At 38.4% G+C, this 21,303-nt stretch overlaps 1 protein-coding gene across 2 annotated transcripts in view; it reads right to left on the bottom strand.

Moving 5' to 3' along the window:
- The window catches only part of MPP7 (MAGUK p55 scaffold protein 7), a 219,660-nt gene that overhangs the window by 17,966 nt on the left and 180,391 nt on the right, over positions 1 to 21,303 (bottom strand). For both annotated transcript variants that reach the window (XM_065921254.1, XM_065921255.1), the window contains one exon: positions 13,268 to 13,438. In XM_065921254.1, coding sequence (XP_065777326.1) covers positions 13,268 to 13,438 — 171 coding nt within the window. The remainder of the gene's footprint in view (positions 1 to 13,267; positions 13,439 to 21,303) is intronic.

The raw sequence follows: 21,303 nt of genomic DNA, 5'->3' as shown, positions 1-21,303 counted from the left end.
GGAGTACTTCCCAGAGTGTGAGCTAATTTGCTGAGTGAAAGTCTAGCATTTTTTTTCTTTTTCTTTTTTTCTTTCTTCTTCTACCCATGCCAAAAAACCACAGTGATTTATTTTAACTCTGGAGGAAAAAACTAGGTATGTTTGAATTAGTGGGGGGAAAGTATGCTGCTTTTTAACGTGATACCCTTAAATTTGGACTACTTTCAATTCCAGCCCTTATAACCTAACTCTTACTAGGGACCTTGCTTTATTGCATACCCACAGACCATGCCAAGAATGTGCAGTGGCAAATAATTTAAAAAATTTCCCCTAGATTAGGTTATTTGAAGACATTATCTTCATGGTGGGATACTGTGTGGGATACTCTCACAAAATAACTAAAATAGGGACATAATTTAAATCATTCTTACTACAAAATTGCCTGGCAGAACAATAAACAGCATTCTCCCTGCCACATCCTTGAATCAATTCTGTTATCCATACTGGTGAAGTTCTAGATGGTTTCCTCTTTTAGACCCTGACCTTAAGATCACGTCTTATATCTACACTCCTGTCCTGTTCTTCTGTTGTAGGGCATGTGCTCAGTCGCATCCAACTCTTTGCAACCCTTGGACTGCAGCCCACTGGGCTCCTCTGTCCATGGGATGCTCCAGGCAGGAATACTGGAGTGGGCTGTCATTTCCTTCTCCAGGGATCGAAGGGCATGCACTCACATTCTTAGCTGACTGGTTTGTATTTAAACTACTTACACTACAGTTGGCTTAGGGATGCACACAGAGTTAGGTTCATTCATATGCCTGTAACGAGACACATTCATCTGCTTTTCCGTGTACAAACTTTTTATCACAATTGGTGAAATGCACTGACACATGTATACAAATAAGTTACTCTAGAGTTTGTGTCCAGCTGTGGTTGTTCAGGGCTTCTCTTGTGGCTCAGCTGGTAAAGAATCCGCCTACAATGTGGGAGACCTGGGTTTGATCCCTGGGTTGGGAAGATCTCCTGGAGAAGGGAATGGCTACCCACTCCAGTATTCTGGCCTGGAGAATTTCACAGACTGTACAGCCCATGGGGTTGCAAAGAGTTGGACACGACTGAGCAAGTAGTTGTTTGTGCTACAGAGAAGCAGAGAAGACAGTCTAAATAGCACATGTTTAAATCACAGACAGCAGGCTTTGGAAAGGCAAAGATGATGACGTTACAGTGTCAGGCTTGTGTCACGTGGTTCACATACACCAAGACTAACCTTCAAAACATCCCTGCAAGAAAGGTATTACCCTTGCTTTACAGATGAGAAAACCAAGATGATGAAAGGGCAAGTGATTTTCCCAAGATCGCACATCTGAAGTGTGGCTTAGCTGGTATTCAGAAGCCTGTGTGTCTGCTCGAGAGCCCACATTCTTTCCACTCAATCCATCATCTTATCGAAAGAATGCTGACAGGACACAGGCTCAGGTGACGAGGTGCTCAGCTGTGTGTAGCTGTGACCCATAACTTCACAGACTCTTTCACCCCATGCCAAGTTGCCTCGCACTTTAACCAGCGATGAAAAGTTATACTTGTGGAATACAAGACTCAGGCTACAAAAAATGGCAGAAGTCAAATCCAGGGAACTCAAAACTTACCCTGTGCAGAACTTCCGAAAATTCTAAACTAAGCTTAATGAAGATGACAAGCATACCGGGTCTGGACAACATAACACAGGGCATGTCTATTCAGATTATTGATTCGGGACTAAGGAAAATCAAACGGACTGATAATATCAAAGGAGAACCCAAAAAAGCACGTTAAAAAATAATCTTGGAGTTCACTAATTTGGAATGCGTGCGGTAAATATTATTCATACAGTGGATGGGCTTGCTAGCTTTAAAAACAAAGGAATGACTCTATTCAAAGCAGAAATGTAAATAAGTATCTTTTTTTTTTAATCTCATAAGAATTTAGAAAATCATTTTGCATGAAAATTCTAGAAAGAATAAAGCCATGAGTCATCTGTATTAGTTGAAATTCTTATAAAAAATACATCAAATGGAGAAGTAAGATAATTAGAAAGGTATATAACTTTTTCTTTTTTGGTTGTAGATTATGATTATGTATTTTCACCCAGAATACCACAGCAGTGATAATATGTCTTGTGTTCCTCAGAAAGGCATATTACTTTCAATACTTGAATGCATTTAATTAGTAACTCCTTTCTGAGAGAAGGCGAATGTGTTGTGTGTGGTTTTATATAAAGGCTTATTCATTTCAGCCACAGAAATACAGCCCATTTGGGGGTTAATAAAATCATGCTAGTAAAATTTCTATTTAAAGCTTTATATTTAGGAAAATATGCCCATTTACTAATGTTAAAATGCCTTTATTTTTATCTTATAAAGAAAGATTTTGGAGGGTGGGGTCAAGATGATGGAGTAGGAAGCCTGAGCTCACCTCCCACCATGAGCACACCAACATTAACAAATATCTACAGAACAACTATCAATGAGAACAACCGAAGACGGGCAGAAAAGATCTCACATAACTAAAGATATAACACATCCACAACAAGATGGCTAGGAGCGGTGGAGACAAGGTGTAGTCAAGACCCACCCCCAGGTAGGTGACCCACTAACAGGAGGAAATTTACAATTGCAGAAGTTCTCCCCACAGAGCAACGCATCTGGGTCCCACATCCAGCTCCCTAGCCTGGGGGTCCTACATAAGATGAGCCCCCAGAACTTCTGGCTTTAAAGGCCAGAGAGGCTTACTTTCAGGAGAGCCAGAGAGCTGTGGGGGAATAGAGACCCCACTCTTAAAGGACAACTACAGAACCCTACACACTCTGAATCCCAGCATGGGGCATAAATTTGAAAGGAAATCTAACATTTTTCCCACTCTATTGTTTTCCTCTGTTTCTTCGCATTGTTCATTTAAGAAGGCCTTCTTTATTCAGTTGTGTGTATCTTTCCCTTTCTCCTTTGCTTTTTGCTTCTCTTCTTTCCTCAGCTATTTGTAAAGCCTCCTCAGACAACCACTTTACCTTCTTGCATTTCTTTTTCTTGGGGATGGTTTTGGTCACTGTCTCCTGTACAATGTTACGAATCTCTACTTATAGTTCTTCAGGCACTTCGTCTACCAGATCTAGTCCCCTGAATGTATTTGTCACTTCCATTGTTTAAAATCATAAGGGATTTGACTTAGGTCTTAGTTGAATGGCCTAGTGATTTTCCCCTACTTTCTTCAATTTAAGCCTGAATTTTGCAATAAGGAGCTGATGATCTGAGGCACAGTCAGCTCCAGGTCTTGTTTTTGCTGACTGTATAGAGCTTCTCCATCTTGGGCTGTAAAGAATATAATCAATCTGATTTCAGTATTGACCATCTGCTGATGTCCATGTGTAGAGTCATCTCTTGTGTTGTTGGATGAGGGTATTCTTACACTCTATGTAAGAGGCTATGATGTTTTTACATCAAAAAATTTAAAAAAGCCACGCTCTCTGACAGTATACTGTGAAACTTCAACCATCTACTTATTTGTTATACCACAAAGCCTGAGTCACTGAACAGTGAATAATCATTTACTAGAACAATAATGTATTACTATTGTGAAAATCATGTTTACAGAGACCAATGAAACATGGTATTTTTTTCAAATGACACTCATGTAGTCCTACAAAGAGTTAGCATAAAGTAATTTCTAATTTGTAAACATCCAGCACAGAATTTTAGTTGTAGTTTTTCTTAAGGCTGATGAATTTAATAATGTACGTCGGGATGGGTGGTACCTTACACATAAAAGGTCAATATGCTAAAAATCATAGTATTAATCTGTTAGGAAATAAACTTCTCAGAAAGAGATTCAGGTAGGTAGAGATTAGTCCAATTAGTCTTAACATACTGTACACTCATCTAAAAGCCATAGTGTATGAATAAGATAATTTTTATTTATGTCTAACAGTAAATTGTATATTGGAAAGAAATCTGTTGCTCTGACCAAGTACTGTTCACTGCTGTTACTGATCTTTGAACAGGTTGGCACAAACATGAAGACGGTATATTATGTGGGAAGGAGCTGACACAGTGCAGCTTTTTCCGTGTGTTTACCTCCAGTGTACCTATACTGCTCAACATGACAGTCCTTCTGCATTTTCTCCCAGCCGTGTTATGGTATTGGCCAGACTTGTCACTCTTACTATCCAATGAAACACCAGAATTACTGAAGACTGCAATAAATATCCAAACTGTTTTTTGTGACCTAAAAAAAACCACACTTACTCATTTGATTTATTGCAAAACAAATCAAATGAAATCTCTAGGTATCCCTTGGATCAGACCCATGTTATCAAAAGTCTACTTATCATATTGTAGCACTACTATATTTGCTGCTTAAGGCATAAAATAAAATCAAGCTGTTTGACTCACAATCTAAAATGATCACATTAGTGGGTGGCTGGATTTTTGTGTTGGGAAGTGACAGATCTGTTTATAAAACTCAATTTAAAGTTCCCTGGGAATCAAACTATATAGAAAACATAGCAACTTAGCAGTTCATAACGAGCCTTGAGAGAAATTGATTTTCTTTCCTCTGTTGCTTTCATAGTGAGAGAAAAATGCAATTAATGAAATGAAGCATCAATTTTTATGTTGCTGTCAGAAGGAAGAGGAGAAGAAAAAAGAGGAGGACGACGAAAAGAAAAAGGAAGTACGAAACTTGTTGAAACAGCATTATTTTTTCCAAAGCAGCTATTACACCAGACTTAGATAAGAATGACTTTTAAGTATTTGTCTCACCCTTGACTCAGGGTTATGACAAGAGTGCAATAAAACTAAAAGGCAAGATAAAACCATCCTTGAGTCTGCCTTAGCTGAGTAGAACAGAGCATGGATAATTTCTTTACTCAACAGTTTGTTTGAAAATGCAACTTTTTCAATGAGGCTACCATGATTTTTATTTAAAATGGCCAATGTGCAAGTCCCCTGATTCTACTCTGCTTTTATGTTCTACATCATTTATCACCCTCTAAGTACACTATGATTGACTTTATTATTTATTAATAATTTATTATGAATATGTTTTCTGTCTATATGTCCTTCCCAGGGAAACAATGTTTGTGCTCTTCAGTGATGGACTCACGCATCTACAACAGTGCCAGGCACCGTCTGTTCCTACCCACACAAATCCACTGAACTAACATCAGTGTGATTTATGCCCAGAAAGGCTGCCAGAGTATAAACATGTAAGACAGAACAACAGCATAAAAAGCCAACTGTGGTTCTAATAAAGATCATATTTACCTCTTATATACAAGGAGTATAATTTTAAATCCATCACACACTCATAGACTTCAATTATAACTTTGGCGTTTATAGTTGTCCATATAAAACCCTGCAGAGCAGACTCTTAATTCCCATTAACATTCAATCAACCTTCAACAAAAGTTATAGGAATTCTGATAAACATATTAACATTTACAGTTAGTCTTGACTGCTTACTTTCCTCTCTGCTTTATGTGGAAGACTTTTTGTTTTGCCAGTTTTATGGGAAAATGGTGACAGTCTTATAAAGGTCGATTTATTCAAACTACTTCCCCAAGGCAGACTTTAGGCGACATACAAGACTCCGCAGAATGGAGAAGGAATAGTACTTCATGCTCAAGCTAGAAACGTGAAATATAAAGAAAGATTTATTGTCAGTTTCCTCCTATGTCTCATAACCAGACAGAACAAGTCACAAATTGTCTGACTATCCGCAAGATAAATTTGTGCTCTTTACTGCCTTAAGCTGTGAAATGTTTTAGTAGCTTTTTAACACCAAAGCTTTCTCCCTGATCCCTTCTCCCTGCAAACACGCACTGAGTATTTGGCTTTATTACTTTACTCTTTAAAAAGTCAGGTTTTGCTAAAGATAACACTTATATAGAAAATGCACTAAATTTAGTATACTTAGTTTTAACATACTTTTGGAAAATACTTTTAAATGCAGAGGGGAATATAACAGAAACTGTCACAGAGATGTTTTAGTGGCTGAAATGTGGCTTGGAATAGCATCTTTTCAAAATGAAGAGAAAATTAAATACTTCTGATCAAGGTTCAAAGTCCCCTGTCATATTTTTGCCATGTGAACAACTTGGATAATTTTAACTTCCTGAACATTAAGTCCAAGAATTAAAATCATGCAATATTATGGACAAAAAAAATTGTAGAGATTCTGAACAGCCTTTTAATGATACTTATCTAACAGTTTCAGGGCAAACACCATTATTCCCAGTGGCTCTGCGAATACTGGGAGGAAACAAATGAGGCTGGAGGAATATGCTTATATTCTTTCCATCTCTGTACATTATGGGCTTCCCAGGTGGCACCAGTGGTAAAGAACCCGCCTGCCAATGCAGGAGACATAAGAGATGTGGGATCGATCACTGGGTCAGGAAGATCCCCTGGAGGAGGGCATGGCAACCCACTCCAGTATTCTTGTCTGGAGAATCCCATGGACAGAGGAACCTGGCTGGCTAGAGTCCATGGAGTCACAAAGAGTTGGACACAACTGAAAACTTAGCACACACACATTACAGCATCCGAGAACTATTTTTTAAATATAATTTTTACAATCAGGAAAGGCAAACAGTTAATGCAGGAATGAGAATTTCCAAAATTTTAATCCACTGCTGGACACTCTCTTTTAGATGATGATAAATGGCTAAATAATCTAATTTATTAAGTATTTGGAACACTGAGCTTTCAAATTAGCAGAGGCCTATTCATATTTGAACATTTCAATAGTATTTTTTTTAATTTTTTTTATTAGTTGGAGGCTAATTACTTCACAATATTTCAGTGGTTCAATAGTATTTTTAGCTAAGATACAAGAACTCTATTTTATTAAAACATTAGTAGGGCCAGGTATTGGTCTAAACCCATTGTAAATATTTCCTTTAGCTCTCAAACAAACTTAGGAAGCAGGTGATCTTGCTATTTTCATTTTTTAGATGAAGAAACTGCAGCCAGAGGAAATGTGAAATGTGCAGGTGTTGTGTCCCCATATACCGAATTACAGAACTGAACGGGGAATTGTCCTGCCCAGAAGTCTGCTTGTCACCATCCACACTGTCCTGTACTATACCATCATGGGACCTAACAGATGGAGATTTCTCAAGACAATAAATGGATACCTTCAACAGTACCATATGGGACAAGCTGGAAGATTTTCTGAGTGGTGAGCACATAGAAGAAAGTGAATAATGGGAAATTCTTAGAAGCCCAGTCTATAGAGACCACAGCGCAGGAGAAGACAAAAGACACAGCTGAACCACTTCCACACCCCCACCTGTGCAAGCATTCCTGATTTTAAAAGGATTCCAAACAAACCCTTCCTTTAGTAGAAACAAGAGAAGTAGTTTGTGTGAATTTAGTATTTTAACGTGATTTTCTTTCTCTATTTCACAAAGAGATACAGGATATTCTATTTGCCTGGGTATAATATGTACTTTAACATCACAAAAAAATAAGACCAGTATTCTCCATTAAGTCTGTTCTGCTATAATATGGACTTTAAAAGTTCTGCATTATTAAAAACTATTTTTTACCAGCCCTTGTTCCCAAATAGAGAAATGAAGTGTGAGGAGCTAGAGTTTCATATAAACTTATTTTTCCAATAAAAATTTCAGAAGACTAAAAACAATAATAAACCAGTTGCTCTAAATAGATAAATATCACTGAGCAAATTCAGAATATATTAAGATAATAGATTGTCTATTAAGACAAAATCAGAAGCTTTAACACCATCATTATAAGATATGCATGACAAAGAACAAAATGGAAGTATGATGCTAAGAAAAGTAGAAAATCAAAATACTGGGTTGGCCAAAAGGTTCGTTTAGGTTTTCTCATAAGATGTTATAGAAAAACTCAAATGAACTTTCTGGTCAACTCAATAAATTGCAGCCTGTTGGCAACAATCAACAAAGAAGGCAATGGCAACTGAACCCAACCAAACAGAGCAAGGGGCTTCCCTAGGGTGTATGGGCCAAGCACTTCAGTGTCACAAGGAGCAACAGGTAAAAAGCAAAATGCAGAATCTCTGGCCTCGCCTGGGACTCCCAGATCAGAACCTGCGTTTTAACAAGATTCACAAGTGACTCAAATGCCTTTTGAAGTCTGAGAAGCACTGGAGTCCAGGCTGGCTGAGTCAGGGTTGGTGGCCTCGGGGGTAGTGGGGGTCTCTGTCTACACCATCATGACAGGACCAGGGGACTGAAGGCTGTAGACAAAGCAGATGGTAAAAGCAAGCCCAGGAATCCTCCCTGGTGGCCGAGAGGGCTGCGGGGTGGGGGGCAGCCGAATATGTGAACAGACTGGAGGAGAGAGCAGGCAAACCTGCTAGGATGCTTTAGCGAAGTGCTGGCAAACTCAAGGATCAGGAAAGGGGACCAGTCATGCCGTGTGCAATATGGTGTCCCACATGACCAGCGCGGGTAAGGCAGAGCTGACCAGACCCTGGCCCACCCTGCCTCCAGAGAAAACGTGACTCAGGCTGGGGCTCTTGTGCACAGAGAGGCTCTCAAGAGACTCGGAACTGAACTATCACAGAACATTAAGGCATCTGTTAGGAAAATGAATGGAGGGCCCCAAACCAAAGGAAAAAAGAGAAAAGTAGGATATTCAGGATTGGCACACAGTGTCAACACAGTCCTGATTTTGCAGATCAGAAGCAGTACTCCACAGGGAGATGAGGAACAGGCTCTGGTCTCGAACTGTCTGGGGCCGAATGGGCTCCACAGCTTAGAAGCTGGATCCAGGGCCAGTGACTGACTTCTCTCATCTGTGTGCTTGAGTTTCTTCCTCTGTAAAACGGGGACATGAAAAGTATTTACCTAACAGTCACAGTGAGGGCTGATGAAATAATAACAGCATACCCCTGAGCACACTGCCTGGACTCAATACAGATCAGCCCCTGTTATGACACAGGGCTCAGGAAGGGCAGGACCTGCCTAAGAAACAAGTTAAAACTGAAAAAACAGCTGGGACAGTTTGAAAGCAGTTGGGAGCAGCAGAGAGTAAGAAAACATTACAGTTAGATCTCAGTTTGTAATAGAGAAACCTAAGTCACAAAAAGGAGTGTTTTAGTTGATGATGAAGAAATGAAAAGAATTATTTACTCAAGGCCTGGAAAACTCCTAAGAGGAAGGACTCGTTTGTGGGGAGAAATGCATAGCAAAGGAAATAAGACTCTTCACTGACTACACCACTTTGAAGCATCAGCACTGAACATCCCCAGTGTGGGAGTATCTTGGAGTTAACACCTCTTTGGGGAGGTGAAAGGAAAATTTCCCCTGAGAATCAGGTCTCAGAAACCTACGGAATTCGAAGAAGGGGACAGTTCAGAGCAGTCACTGCAGGCTGAGTGATGTCAGAGGCTGAACAACTAGAATTAAAGTGAAGAAAGCCCTAGGATCTTGCCTAGAGGATAAACACACAGTGACAAGAGCACACAGTATGTGGTTAGAAACTAAGGCACCTGGCTCACTAGACAGATCCACATTCAGCTTAGAGGTCAGGTGCCAGGAACCCAAAGATCAGGGACAAAGGGGATCTAGGGCAAGATAAGTGTCCACAATTAAATTAGCCTCAGGACTCCCCTGGTGGTCCAGTGGTTAGAATCCACCCTCCAACGTAGGGGTTGCAGGTTTGATCCCTGGTTGGGGAACTAAGATCCCACATGCGGCAGAGTAACTACTACTGAGCTCACGCGCTGCACCTAAGACTCAATGTAGCCAAATAAATTTTAAAAATAAAATTAACTTCTTCATTAAGGATTTTACCTAGATATATTTTAGTTCAATGGCCGTGGATCTAGACAATCAGTGCTCATGTAAAGTAGCATCCAAACACTGCAGATCACTGTGATTTGGAGCTCATGATGGAATGCTGTGATACAGATTTCTGGGAGCATTAATTTACCTGAAAAGGTAGTTGGGGTGATGCTGTGTTTTTATTCTGTCCCAACGCCCTTTGAAACTGGGTAGGAGATATGTCAGTGAGGGCTGTGTTGTCCAGTTTTGAGGAGGCTGAGTGGGAATGCCTGTCTCCACAGAGGCAAGCTGTGTATGATGGGAGTTCCAGCTTCATGCTGGTGGGGGGAAGCCTAACACAGCCTGTCTGACCCACTGATTACAATTGAAACCTCTGGACAGCACACAAAATGCAATGATCTGGGGGTTCTGGAGAAGCAAACAAAAGCAGGCAGACTGTAAAAGGAAGTCAAGTCCAGAGAGGTGAGCCCCAAGGAGGTGTGGTGGTGGTTTAATCGCAAAGTCGTGTCCAACTCTTGCAACCCCATGGACTGTAGCCTGCCAGGCTCCTCTGTCCATGGAATTCTCCAGGCAAGAATACTGGAGTGGGTTACCATTTCCTTCTCCAGGGGGATCTTCCTGACCCAGGGATTAAACCCGGGTCTCCTGCATTGCAGGCAAATTCTTAACCAACTAAGCTATGAAAGAAAGCCTCCAAGGGATGAAGTTTCCCATTTTATTCTTCTTCTCTTCGTTGGCTTTGCCCAGAGGATGAGGCTCTGTCTCAGAGCTGCACCCTGAAGCAGCAGGCTGTGCAGCTGAGATCCCACAAAAGTTGTGATGACTGAGATGAACCCAAAGAAGCACAACAGAGGCTCTGAGAAACAAACTAAGATGTAAACCAATGTCTAAGTCTCTGTTGCCCCAAGGGTCATATGCATGGCACAGACCAAAAGCAGTGAAGAGCCTGGCCTAACCTGGGAGCCTAGCCAGGTTAACAGCCTGCTAAAAACAGCATAATCCAGAGGAATTTAGTAAGACCCAAATTCTATATGAAATAATGCTCAGAACATCCAAGATATGGAACAAATGATTTGACAAACAGAACAAGGTAAAGGTGAACAATTCTCAAGGAGAAATACAATCAACAGATGCCAACCCTAAGATAAGCCTGATGCTGGAATCATCTAAGATGAGAGAGTGACTAAGCTTCAGGAGGTAAAAATAAACACACCTGAAGTGACTGGAAACATACAGTTCTTACAAAATAAGCAAAAACTATGAAAAAGAACTAGTAATCTCCCAAATGAAGAAAATACCAGAAAGAAAAAAAATTGCTCAGTGGGCTAAACAGCAAAACAGATGATGAGGAAAAGAGTCAGAGATCTTGAGGAAAAAAAAGAACAACAACAAGAAATCATCAAATTTGAACAACAGAGAAGCTCTGGGAAAAAAGTTGTAAGAACTTGTGAGACCACCTTAAAGGGTCTAACATATGTGCTACTAGAGTCTCAGTAGAGGGGAAAGAGGTTGGGTCAAAAAAAAAAAACTTGGAAAAAAAATGGCCAAAAATTTGATGAATGTCATATATTTTCAGATTTGAGAAGTCTGGGAAATGCAGACAGGTTAAATTCAAAAGACACATCGTAATCAGTGCTAAAAATCAAAGATAAGGAAAAAACTTGAAAGCAACTAGAGAATAATTACACATAGAGATAAAGCCAAAAAGTCATCAATATATTAATATCAAATAAGAAAAAAAATAGTCACATAACCCAAAAGAAGGCAGGAAAGGGGAACAAAGAAAAATTTTGAAAAGTACAAGAAGTCAAACAGAAAACAAATCATAAAATATCAATAGTAGGCTTAAATCCAACCATATCAATAGTTAAATTAAATATAAATTTAATATGAACATATATGTGTGTGCTTAGTTGCTCAGTTGTGTCAGACTCTTTGCAACCCCATTGAATGTAGCTCGCCAGGCTCCTATGTCCATGGGGATTCTCTAGACAAGAATTCTGGAGTGGGTTGCCGTGCCCTCATCCAGGGGATCTTCCCAACCCAGGGATCAAACCCAGGTCTCCCGCATTGCAGGTGGAGTCTTTACTGTCTGAGCCACCACAGAAGCCCTATATTAAACTTTAAACATGTCAATAAAAGACACTGATTATTAAATTGGATAACTAAAACAAGACCCAATACTATCCTGTCTAAAAGACACAGATGGATTAAAGTAAAAGAAAGTGATGTACCAGGCAAACAATAAGCAAAAGAAAGCTTGAGTGGCTATGTTATATATCACATAAAGTGACTTCAGGATAATGAATATTACCAGGGATAAAAAAAGAACATTACACAATAAAAGTGACTTCACTAAAAAAACATAATACTCCTAAATGTGTATCCACCCAGCAACAGAGCTTCTAAATCTATTAAGGTGTACTAATATGAAAAGAGAAATAGACACATCTACAGTTAGAGAATTTAACAGTCTTCTCCCGACAATTAACAGAGCAAGTGGACAAATAATTAATAAAAATACAGAAGACCTGAATAATAATATCAACCTACTTGACTTACATAATATGTATAAAACACTCTATTCAACAACAACAGAACACATTCTTTTTAAGTACACACAGAACATTCAACAACACAGTCTGTATTCTGGGCTAAAAAAAAAAAAGTTCTGACAAACTTAAAAACATAATTGAAATAATACAAAGCATATTCTCTGACTATAATGGAATTAGACAAGAAATCAATAGCCAAAAGATACCTGGATAATCCCTAAGTATCTGAAAATTAAATAGCACATATGTAAACAACTCACTGATCAAAGAAGTTACAACAGAAATTAGAAAATATTCTGATCTTAATGATATGTTATAAAAACACAACAAATCAAAAGTTGTAGGATGCAGTGCTTAGAGGCAAATTTAAATTTATGCCCAGTTAATACTTAAACATTTTTAAAGGGGTTTTGGTTCAGTGATCAAAAATTTAACTTGATAAAACTGGAAAAAGAAAAAGAAATCCAAAGAAGGCAGAGAAAGGGGCTTCCCAAGTGGCGCTAGCGGTAAAGAACCCACTTGCTGATGCAGGAGACACGAGAGACACAGGTTTGATTCCTGGGTCAGAAAGATTCCCTAGAGGAAGGCATGGCAACCCACTCCAGTATTCTTGCTTGGAGAATCACATGGACAGAGGAGCCTGGCAGGCTACAGTCCATGAGGTCACAGAGAGTCGGACACGACTGAACTTACTTAGTACGCACACACTGCTACAGAGAGAAGGCCCAGTAAAACACCAATCCCATGACACAGGTATCTTGAAAGTCTCAATGTCATAAGTACAAAAAGATTACAAAGATTTCATTTTAGAGGCCAAAAGGTGTTCGAGAATTTTTTTTTTCACTTGAAAACTTCCAGCATTGTGCCCTCTGAAGTTAAAGTCTCACTGTCTCACTTTCTCAGCATCACACACACCATCACTTACCAACCAAGACGACGAGTCTGTACTTCTCGTTCGTCTGCCGTCGGTAGGGTGTGACTTCCTCATACGTGGGCACATCGGCTGTGTCGTACTGGTCACTCCTCTTGCACTCATACATGGATTTATTTGTTTTCTTATCTTTTCTACTAAGACGGAAACTTCTTCTAAAACCAGCTGCAAATACAAAAAAAAACTATTTTTAGCAGTTAGAACTAAAAAAAAGACACCCCCTCTAAAAAGAAAAAAATAAAAAAAAAAACCCTCAAAGGTGGGCTGGATTTTATTTACCATAATATCATTACCAGTGCACTGAGTAATAAGAGGGAAATAGATCCTCCAAGATTTCATTAAAACAACTGATAAAAGAATCATCTAACATTTAATGATATAATATTTTAAGTTTTATTTGCTTCCCAATCATAAAGAGTTCTTTTCAAAAATCAGGAAACAAAATAAAGAGGTCAGATATCATAAAGAACATTTTTTCACAGACTGATGAACACAATTGTAAGAAAAAGTTAAAAGCACTGCAAAACCCTTTTAAATATAAATGATGAATTCTCCCATTCATTAATACTAGAATCTTTCACACTGTGTTCTAAGCACAGCCTAACAACATCCCTGTGGCACAGACAGCATCTATTGTTAAACAGAAAGAAAACTAAAGTTAGGGAGAGCAGTGTCCAAAAGGCCTCTGCCTGGGATCAGGCAGACAGAACCAGACTATCACTGACATCAAGTTACTTCACTGTTCTGAGACCCCAGCGGGTGGAGTAAATGACCAAGCCTCAGGTTCTTTTCTCCTATAGAAATTCGATGCTAATATTGAAATGAATAGCTATTCCCTTCTCCAGGGCATCTTCCTAACTCAGGGATCGAAGCTGGGCCTCCTGCATTGCAGGCAGATTCCTTACTATCTGAGTCATTAGGGAAGCCCTTTATAATGTGAAGCTGCCTGAAATTTGAAAATAAGTTTCCAAGCCACGATTGTGTCCTCTTATTAATACTGTGTCATCTTTTACTAAAACACCTTTTCAAGTATGTAAGTAAGTTTCCTGTCTGCTTAAACAGCTCCCTCCAGCACACTGCTGTCATTTGAAATGTTGGCTTAGAAAAGCGAAGGCAAAAGTTCCTTGTCTCAGGCAAACCCAATTTCATTCCGCTTGTTCTTCACATAATTATATCATACTGGCTTAATATCTTTTCCTGAAGAGTGGTATTTACCATACACATCATTTAAGGATTCTTGGCCTAACCAACACTCTCAAAATCCAGACTTTAAAGGGAGGCAACAGTCTGCTTATTACAATATGGTAAATATTCTATTATCAGTTCCATAACATAAAACAAATGCAAGCATATTTTTAAATGTATAAAAACAGATTCTCTTTAAAAAGAATACTAATCAAATCTGGTAAACAGGAAAAAATCTTTAATAATGGTATTTTATAATAAAATGCAATAATGTGAATTTTAGAGAACACAAAGAAAAATAAATATTACTATTGGATTTAAAAATTAATATTCAAAGTAAAGGCAATATTAAATAATTAATGAATGTCCATGGAGTTCTGTCACTCACCTTATAGATTCACAGTTTAATAAAAATGAAAATATTAAGAATGGAGTGATAAATGATAATATGTTCTGATAATATGTTCCTGGAACCCACTAAGAGTCGGTCTGATCTTGAGATACTTGGATTCTTTGAAGGAGAAGATTTACAAAGAATTTGAAACAAGGAAGACAGCTGCTCTAATTAAATCTCTTATTAAAGACAAAAGGAAAAAGCAAACAGAATAAATAATGAAACGTATCATCTTACAAAGAAAGGTGAAATTTCAGGGACAAAGAAGAGGAAATGTACCAACCTGGTCCTAGGGTGAAGAAAAGATGGGTGAATTCTAAGAATCTCAGATGCACAGAGAAGTCAAACTTCTATGGTGAGGATCAGAGGACAAATTGTAATTATGTTTTGTATTTTGGGGGGAAAGACTCATGAGATGTCCTGTAGGATTAGCAGGTAGAACTAAAAATTCCTTCACAATTATTTCTCATATGGAGGGAGGGGTTTCCTCAAGTTACTACAAATATCTGGCACAGAAATGGATCGAAGACATACAGGCCTCATCCACCATGAATCCAAAAGTGAAAACTGGAAAAATTCCTAATCGACGAATCCCAGCTAAATCCTGAATTTCAGTGAAAATGCTTACCTGATGGAGTCTTTATGATTAACTGAAGTTTTTACCTTTGTCATAAGGTGTCGTAAGGTGTCAAGAAGATAGTGGGGGAAAGAGAAAAGGGAGCTAGATTTCTAACGTGAGATCTCCATGGACATGCAGAGTGAGGAGCTGGGGGTGACTTGGGGATGTGAGCTGTAACAGCACTTGGTACAGAAAAGGTACTTAATTAAAGTAAAAGGTAAATCTCTGGTGACTCAGTGGTAAAGAATCTGCCTGCCAACGCAGGAGATGTGGGTTCATTTCCTGGATCAGAAAGATCCCTTGGAGAAGGAAATGGCAACCCACTCCAGCACTCTTGCCTTGGAAATCCCTGGCGGGCTATATATTATATAGTCCATGGGGTCGCAAAAGATTCGGACATGACCTAACACCTAAAAGCACGACAACAGGTTTTCTAAACAGGATTTTAAAAAGGCAACCCCTCAAATACTACTACTGTTCCTGTTTCATTCCCTTAATGTAAATTTCGACAAATAAAGCCGGACACATTTGGGATTTTCACAAAGATAACCATACAAAGCCGACAAAAAAGACAAAGCGCCGCATCCATGAAGGCTCAGGGCTGCAGCAGCCCCGGAGAGGAGAGCGTCAGGTTGCTGGGACCCCGCCCGGCCAGCGCATCAGGGACACCCCTGCCCTGGCCCGCGCACCACGACACGGCCCTGACCTCGCTCACATGTTTTCCAGGACCACGCATGCAGAATTCCCACAGGTTCTGAGGCCTGAGTGTCTTGGCCCAGCGCCTCGTTTAGAAAACAAAAGGGAAAAAGTCAGCCAGGTCCACTGGATCCCATGGGTGCAGGGGCTCCTCGCTGAGTGTTAAAGGCTCAGAGCTGGGTCACTGGCTTCCTTACCAACTTGGGTGACTCGCCAGTGTTTTAAAAACTTTCTGAAGCCTCATTTCTCAGCTTTAAAATGAGGATAATACTATCGACCTCTCACAGGATATTAAGGATTAAACAGTTTATGTGAAGCATTTGCCCAGGACCTGGCGCGTGGTAAACGCCTTACACAGTTGACAGATACTAGCGCTGGTGGGACTGGGTCCCACCTAACCTGAAAGTGTCTCCAAGGCAGGAACACACCGTGTTCCCTGTTATTCCCAGAGCACACGTCTAGCAGGACCGGGGAAAGCAAATGAAGGGGCTTCGTGTTTGAGTGATGTCATAAAAGACACAAAATATTAAATCCAGATTTAAATATGTTAACTATTAAAAGTAGCAAGGCATTTTTAAAGAGATAAAGATTCAGTGTATGTTACCTATCCTTTCACTTTTTTTAAGATACTCTTTGTAGGACTGTGCTATCTCTGTTATTACAGTTACATTTAGAGAGCATCTCTCTTTTTTGGTCCTTACTTATGGTCCCTCACTCCCTCAACACACATATGTATATATGTCACATATTTACACCACGCAATAAATATATACACTCACGTACCCATACATATGGACACACATATACATACATACACATATATGTTGTTTTGCCGTTTATGTCACTCATTCGTGTCTGACTCTTTGCGACCCCCGCCCGTGGACTGTAGCCCGCCAGGCTCCTCTGCCCATGAAATTCTCCAGAGAAGAATACTGGAGTGAGCTGCCATTTCCTCCTCCAGGGGATCTTTCCAATCCAGGGATCGAACCCACATCTCCTGTGTTTCCCACATTGCAGGTGATTCTTTCCCCACTGAGCCATCGGGAAAGCCACAAATACACATACACAAACACACGCATACACAAAAACAGAGTCAGAAAACAAGAAAAATCCCCAACCCAGAACAACTAATAAAACAGCCAGAACAGAGGATATAAAAAAGGTATGAAATCCAGAGTAGTTACTTGTTTCTCAGATAAAAACAAAGGCAAACCAGGTAGCACAGAAGCCTGCCACTCAAGGCAGCACAGAGACCATCATTTTCAAATTTCAGTGACACAGAGCGGGCCCGTCAGCACAGCTTGGTTAAGTCTAAGCTTAAAGGAGAGTGAGCGCTACGTCAGGAAAAGGGGTTAATCATTTCTGGCCTTCGGGTCTTAGGTGGTTCTCTTATTAAAAGGAAGCTCAAGAATGTGTACTTAAATTGAAAGCAAGCAGAAGGTTCTTTCCAGTAAATGGGAATAAATCACCTAGAACGTATTTCATTCTAGTTCGTTTTCGGGGCACCAGTCTTAGCAAGAGCTGGCTTTTAGACACCAGGAGCGGCAGAGCAGCAGTAACAAGGAATTTGGAGTAAGGGAACGGTTTCATGCAAAATATATTTTTCCTTATATTTCACATTTTTGTAATTTATAATTGGCTCAACATTTTTATGGACAAGCTTTTTCCATGGCTCTTACCCACAGCTGCTAGAGATTTGTGTTTTTTTAAGAGAACAGCACGTCAGCTTTATTACAATAGGAAAGTGGCTTCACAGAGAAACCGCAGGTGCGGGTCAGCCCTTCATCACTCGGAGACACTTCTTATCTAATATTTTCCAGCAGGAATAATTTACGATAACTCACTAACTTAGTTGCGTGGTTCTGCTTAAAGTAAATTTTATTTTTTTATTATAAAAGATGACACAAGTTGCAATAAACATTCCTGTACATTCCTGTTACTCTCTGTCACTGATGACTTCATTAGGGCAAATTGCAAGAAGCTTGATGGATCCTGTCCAAATGCTTCTCAGATGGGTTAATAACAACATACATCTCCACTGGCAGCAAGCATAACTGCGTGTTTTACCATTCTCTCATCAAAGGACTTCTAATCATTTAAAAATCTTTAGTGATCTTACAAGTGAAAAATTGTATAGCATTTCATTTTAACTGTTAAAAATGTGAAAAACAGGTTCAACTTAACTCATTTGCATTTATTTCTTCTGTGAATTGTTGGTTGATACTTGTTGATCACTTTTTTGGGGGTTTACATAAATAGCATACACATACATGTATCTTTTAAGGTCATAACCCTTGGCCCTATTTATTGCAAAGACGTTAAGATTTTCAGTTTTCCTTTTCAAAGAAATTTTAAAGGTTTATTTATTTGAATCTGTGAATTTCTTTACTTTGTAATTTCTTCCACTATTTTTAGGACTTTCCTACCGTTAAGTCTGATAAACACCCAAATTTTCTTAAATTAAAAAAATAGGTTACATAGCTTTACACTTAATTTTTTAAATCTATCTGGAATTACTCAGGTATGATTATGAGATCAAGTTTGTGAGAGGAGGCTGTAACTTTATAGTTTTCTAAATAATTAGCCAATGTCCCCAGAAATCCTTACTGAACAACCCTTTTCCAACTTTATGTTAATACACACATTGTACTGAAACACCAGATAGTGAGTTATGATGTTTTGACCAAAAGAAAAAAAAAGGTGATACTTGGTCTGAGTTTAGATCATTCCCTTATTATTAATTTCAATATCAAAACAACAGAAGCAGTGGTGGTGGTGGTAGTGGGTATTTGTTGAGAACTTACAGATGACAGACACCATCTGAAGCACTTATATGGATCGGTTCATTTAATTCTCACAACAACAAATGGGGCAGGCATAACAATCTAACAGGTTTAAGTAACTCTTCTCTTAGTGCCATAAAAAGAAAACAATCCTTGGTTCAAATATTAAATGATGAAAGTCCAAAAGAAAGCTTGAAATGTTATTCTACACACACAGACGTTTAAGAGGAAAACTGGTTAAGCCTTCAGTGACTTTTATTACTAAACTTTTTATTTTGTACCTGAGTATGCCTATTAACAATGTTGTGATAGTTTCAGATGGACAGCAGAGGGACTCAACCATACATATACATGTGTCCATTCTCCCCCAAACTCCCCTCCCATCCAGACTGCCACATAACATTGAGCAGAGTTACCTATGTGATGTACAGTAGGACCATCAGGGGTTTTATGAAATAACTACTAGGAAACGTTTATCAAAGAGAAGCAGCAGCTTAATTTAGGGAATAAAAATCATAAGCTCTTTTTCTGTTAGAAGATATTTTCAAATATAATTAAACATATATATATATTTGATATTCCTCTGTATTTAAGATGATGTGTAAAATAGAAAAATATATGCAACAGTATCATTGCCCTCAAAGTATTCTTGATCTACTAGGGCAATAGAGATTATTCCAAATACTTGTAGTTTAAGTGTTTTCACAACACAGGCTCAGGACAGAAACTAAAATTTTTTAGCATGTACTTCTAATCTGATTTGACTTGACATTTCTCTTAAGAAGAAAAAAAAATTAAACTCAGGCAGTTGTTATTTGGTTATTTTTAAAACTACTTCACTATATTTGATATAATAGTATTTATATAACATCACTAATATAACACCATGGATATAACACCATTCATCAAAAAGGGTATTAAATTTAATGCTTACATATGTAAATTAAGAATCATTTGGTATTAAAATTAACTTCAAATAATTATAGATAAGTATTATATCTATCCATCCTGTAATTTCAGGCTTCCCTGTGGCTCAGCTGGTAAAGAATCTGCCCACAATGCAGGAGACCTGGGTTCAATTCCTGGTTTGGGAAGATCCCCTGGAGAAGAGAAAGGCTACCCACTCCAGTATTCTTGCCTGGAGAATTCCATGGACTGTATAGTCTATGGGGTCGCAAAGAGCTGGACACGACTGAGTGACTTTCACATCCTATAATTTCAAATGTTAGTGATATTTTTAATAGTAAAAAACAACTTGAAGCATTCAAAATATATAGAAGTATGGGAATGATTAACTATGAAACACCTTTTCAAAGAAAGGGGGCTTAAGACACTGCTATATTTAAAATGCATAACCAACAAGGACCTATCGTATAGCACAGGAAATGCTGCTCAATATTCTATAATAACCTAAGCGGGAAAAGAACTTGAAAAGGAATAGATACATGTATATATATAACTGGATCACTTTGCTAGACACCTAAAACTAATACAACACTGTTAATTAACTATACTTCAATGTAAAATAAAAATTTAAAAAGAACTATACAACACCATTAAGAAATGCATTTGCTATAGCAATAAACGGAAAAAAGTAGACATATATAATAGTCATAATTATACTGAGTTTTACTAATATAAAAAGTGGTATGAATACAGAAAAAAGTATAAAAGCAGACAATATACTAGGGAGAGAGGGCTATGGGCAATTATTTTGTCCTATTTTTAAAAGACTTTCCATAATGTTACATAATTTTACAATTTAAAAAATACACAAAAACACCAAACAAATGAAATTCAGTATTGGTAGATGTATCTGTGAGGTTACATCAATATATAACAGAAAATACATTTTGCCTGTTGTCTCAGAGGCAGGTTCCAGTTTCCTGTATTTTGAAATGATTATGAAAATAGATCAAAGTTTTAATAGCCAATAGATAAAAACACTTAAATACTTAAAAAGCAATGAAAGCAAAAACAATGGCAAAAAATTTTTAGTGAGAATATAGTATAAAAACTAAAGATCAAAGATCAAGGAAGGTAAAGAGAGAACCAGCGGACTCACCTAAGAAGTGAAGAGGGTAAAGGAAAAGCAGCCTGGCTGTCGGAAACTTAGAACTAAACTAACAAAGCAGAATGTGATTTTTTAAAATCACAAATTGTTATCAGTTTCTTTGGCTCCCATAAATAAGTAGTTTCAGTGAAGATTTTTACAATGTAAATATTTATCACTTTAATGATCTTACTTTCATAAAATTTTGACATTTATGACATTTTGTAAAAAAAAAAAAAAAAAAAAAAAATACATGGTCATTTTATGGGCAGTATCTTTAGTAACAAAAAAGGCCTTACC

This window comes from Muntiacus reevesi, chromosome 2 (assembly GCF_963930625.1).
Source record: "Muntiacus reevesi chromosome 2, mMunRee1.1, whole genome shotgun sequence".
Taxonomy (NCBI): Eukaryota; Metazoa; Chordata; class Mammalia; order Artiodactyla; family Cervidae; genus Muntiacus; species Muntiacus reevesi.
Note: the sequence above shows the minus strand (reverse complement) of the source record. Positions and strands in the feature narration are given on the sequence as shown.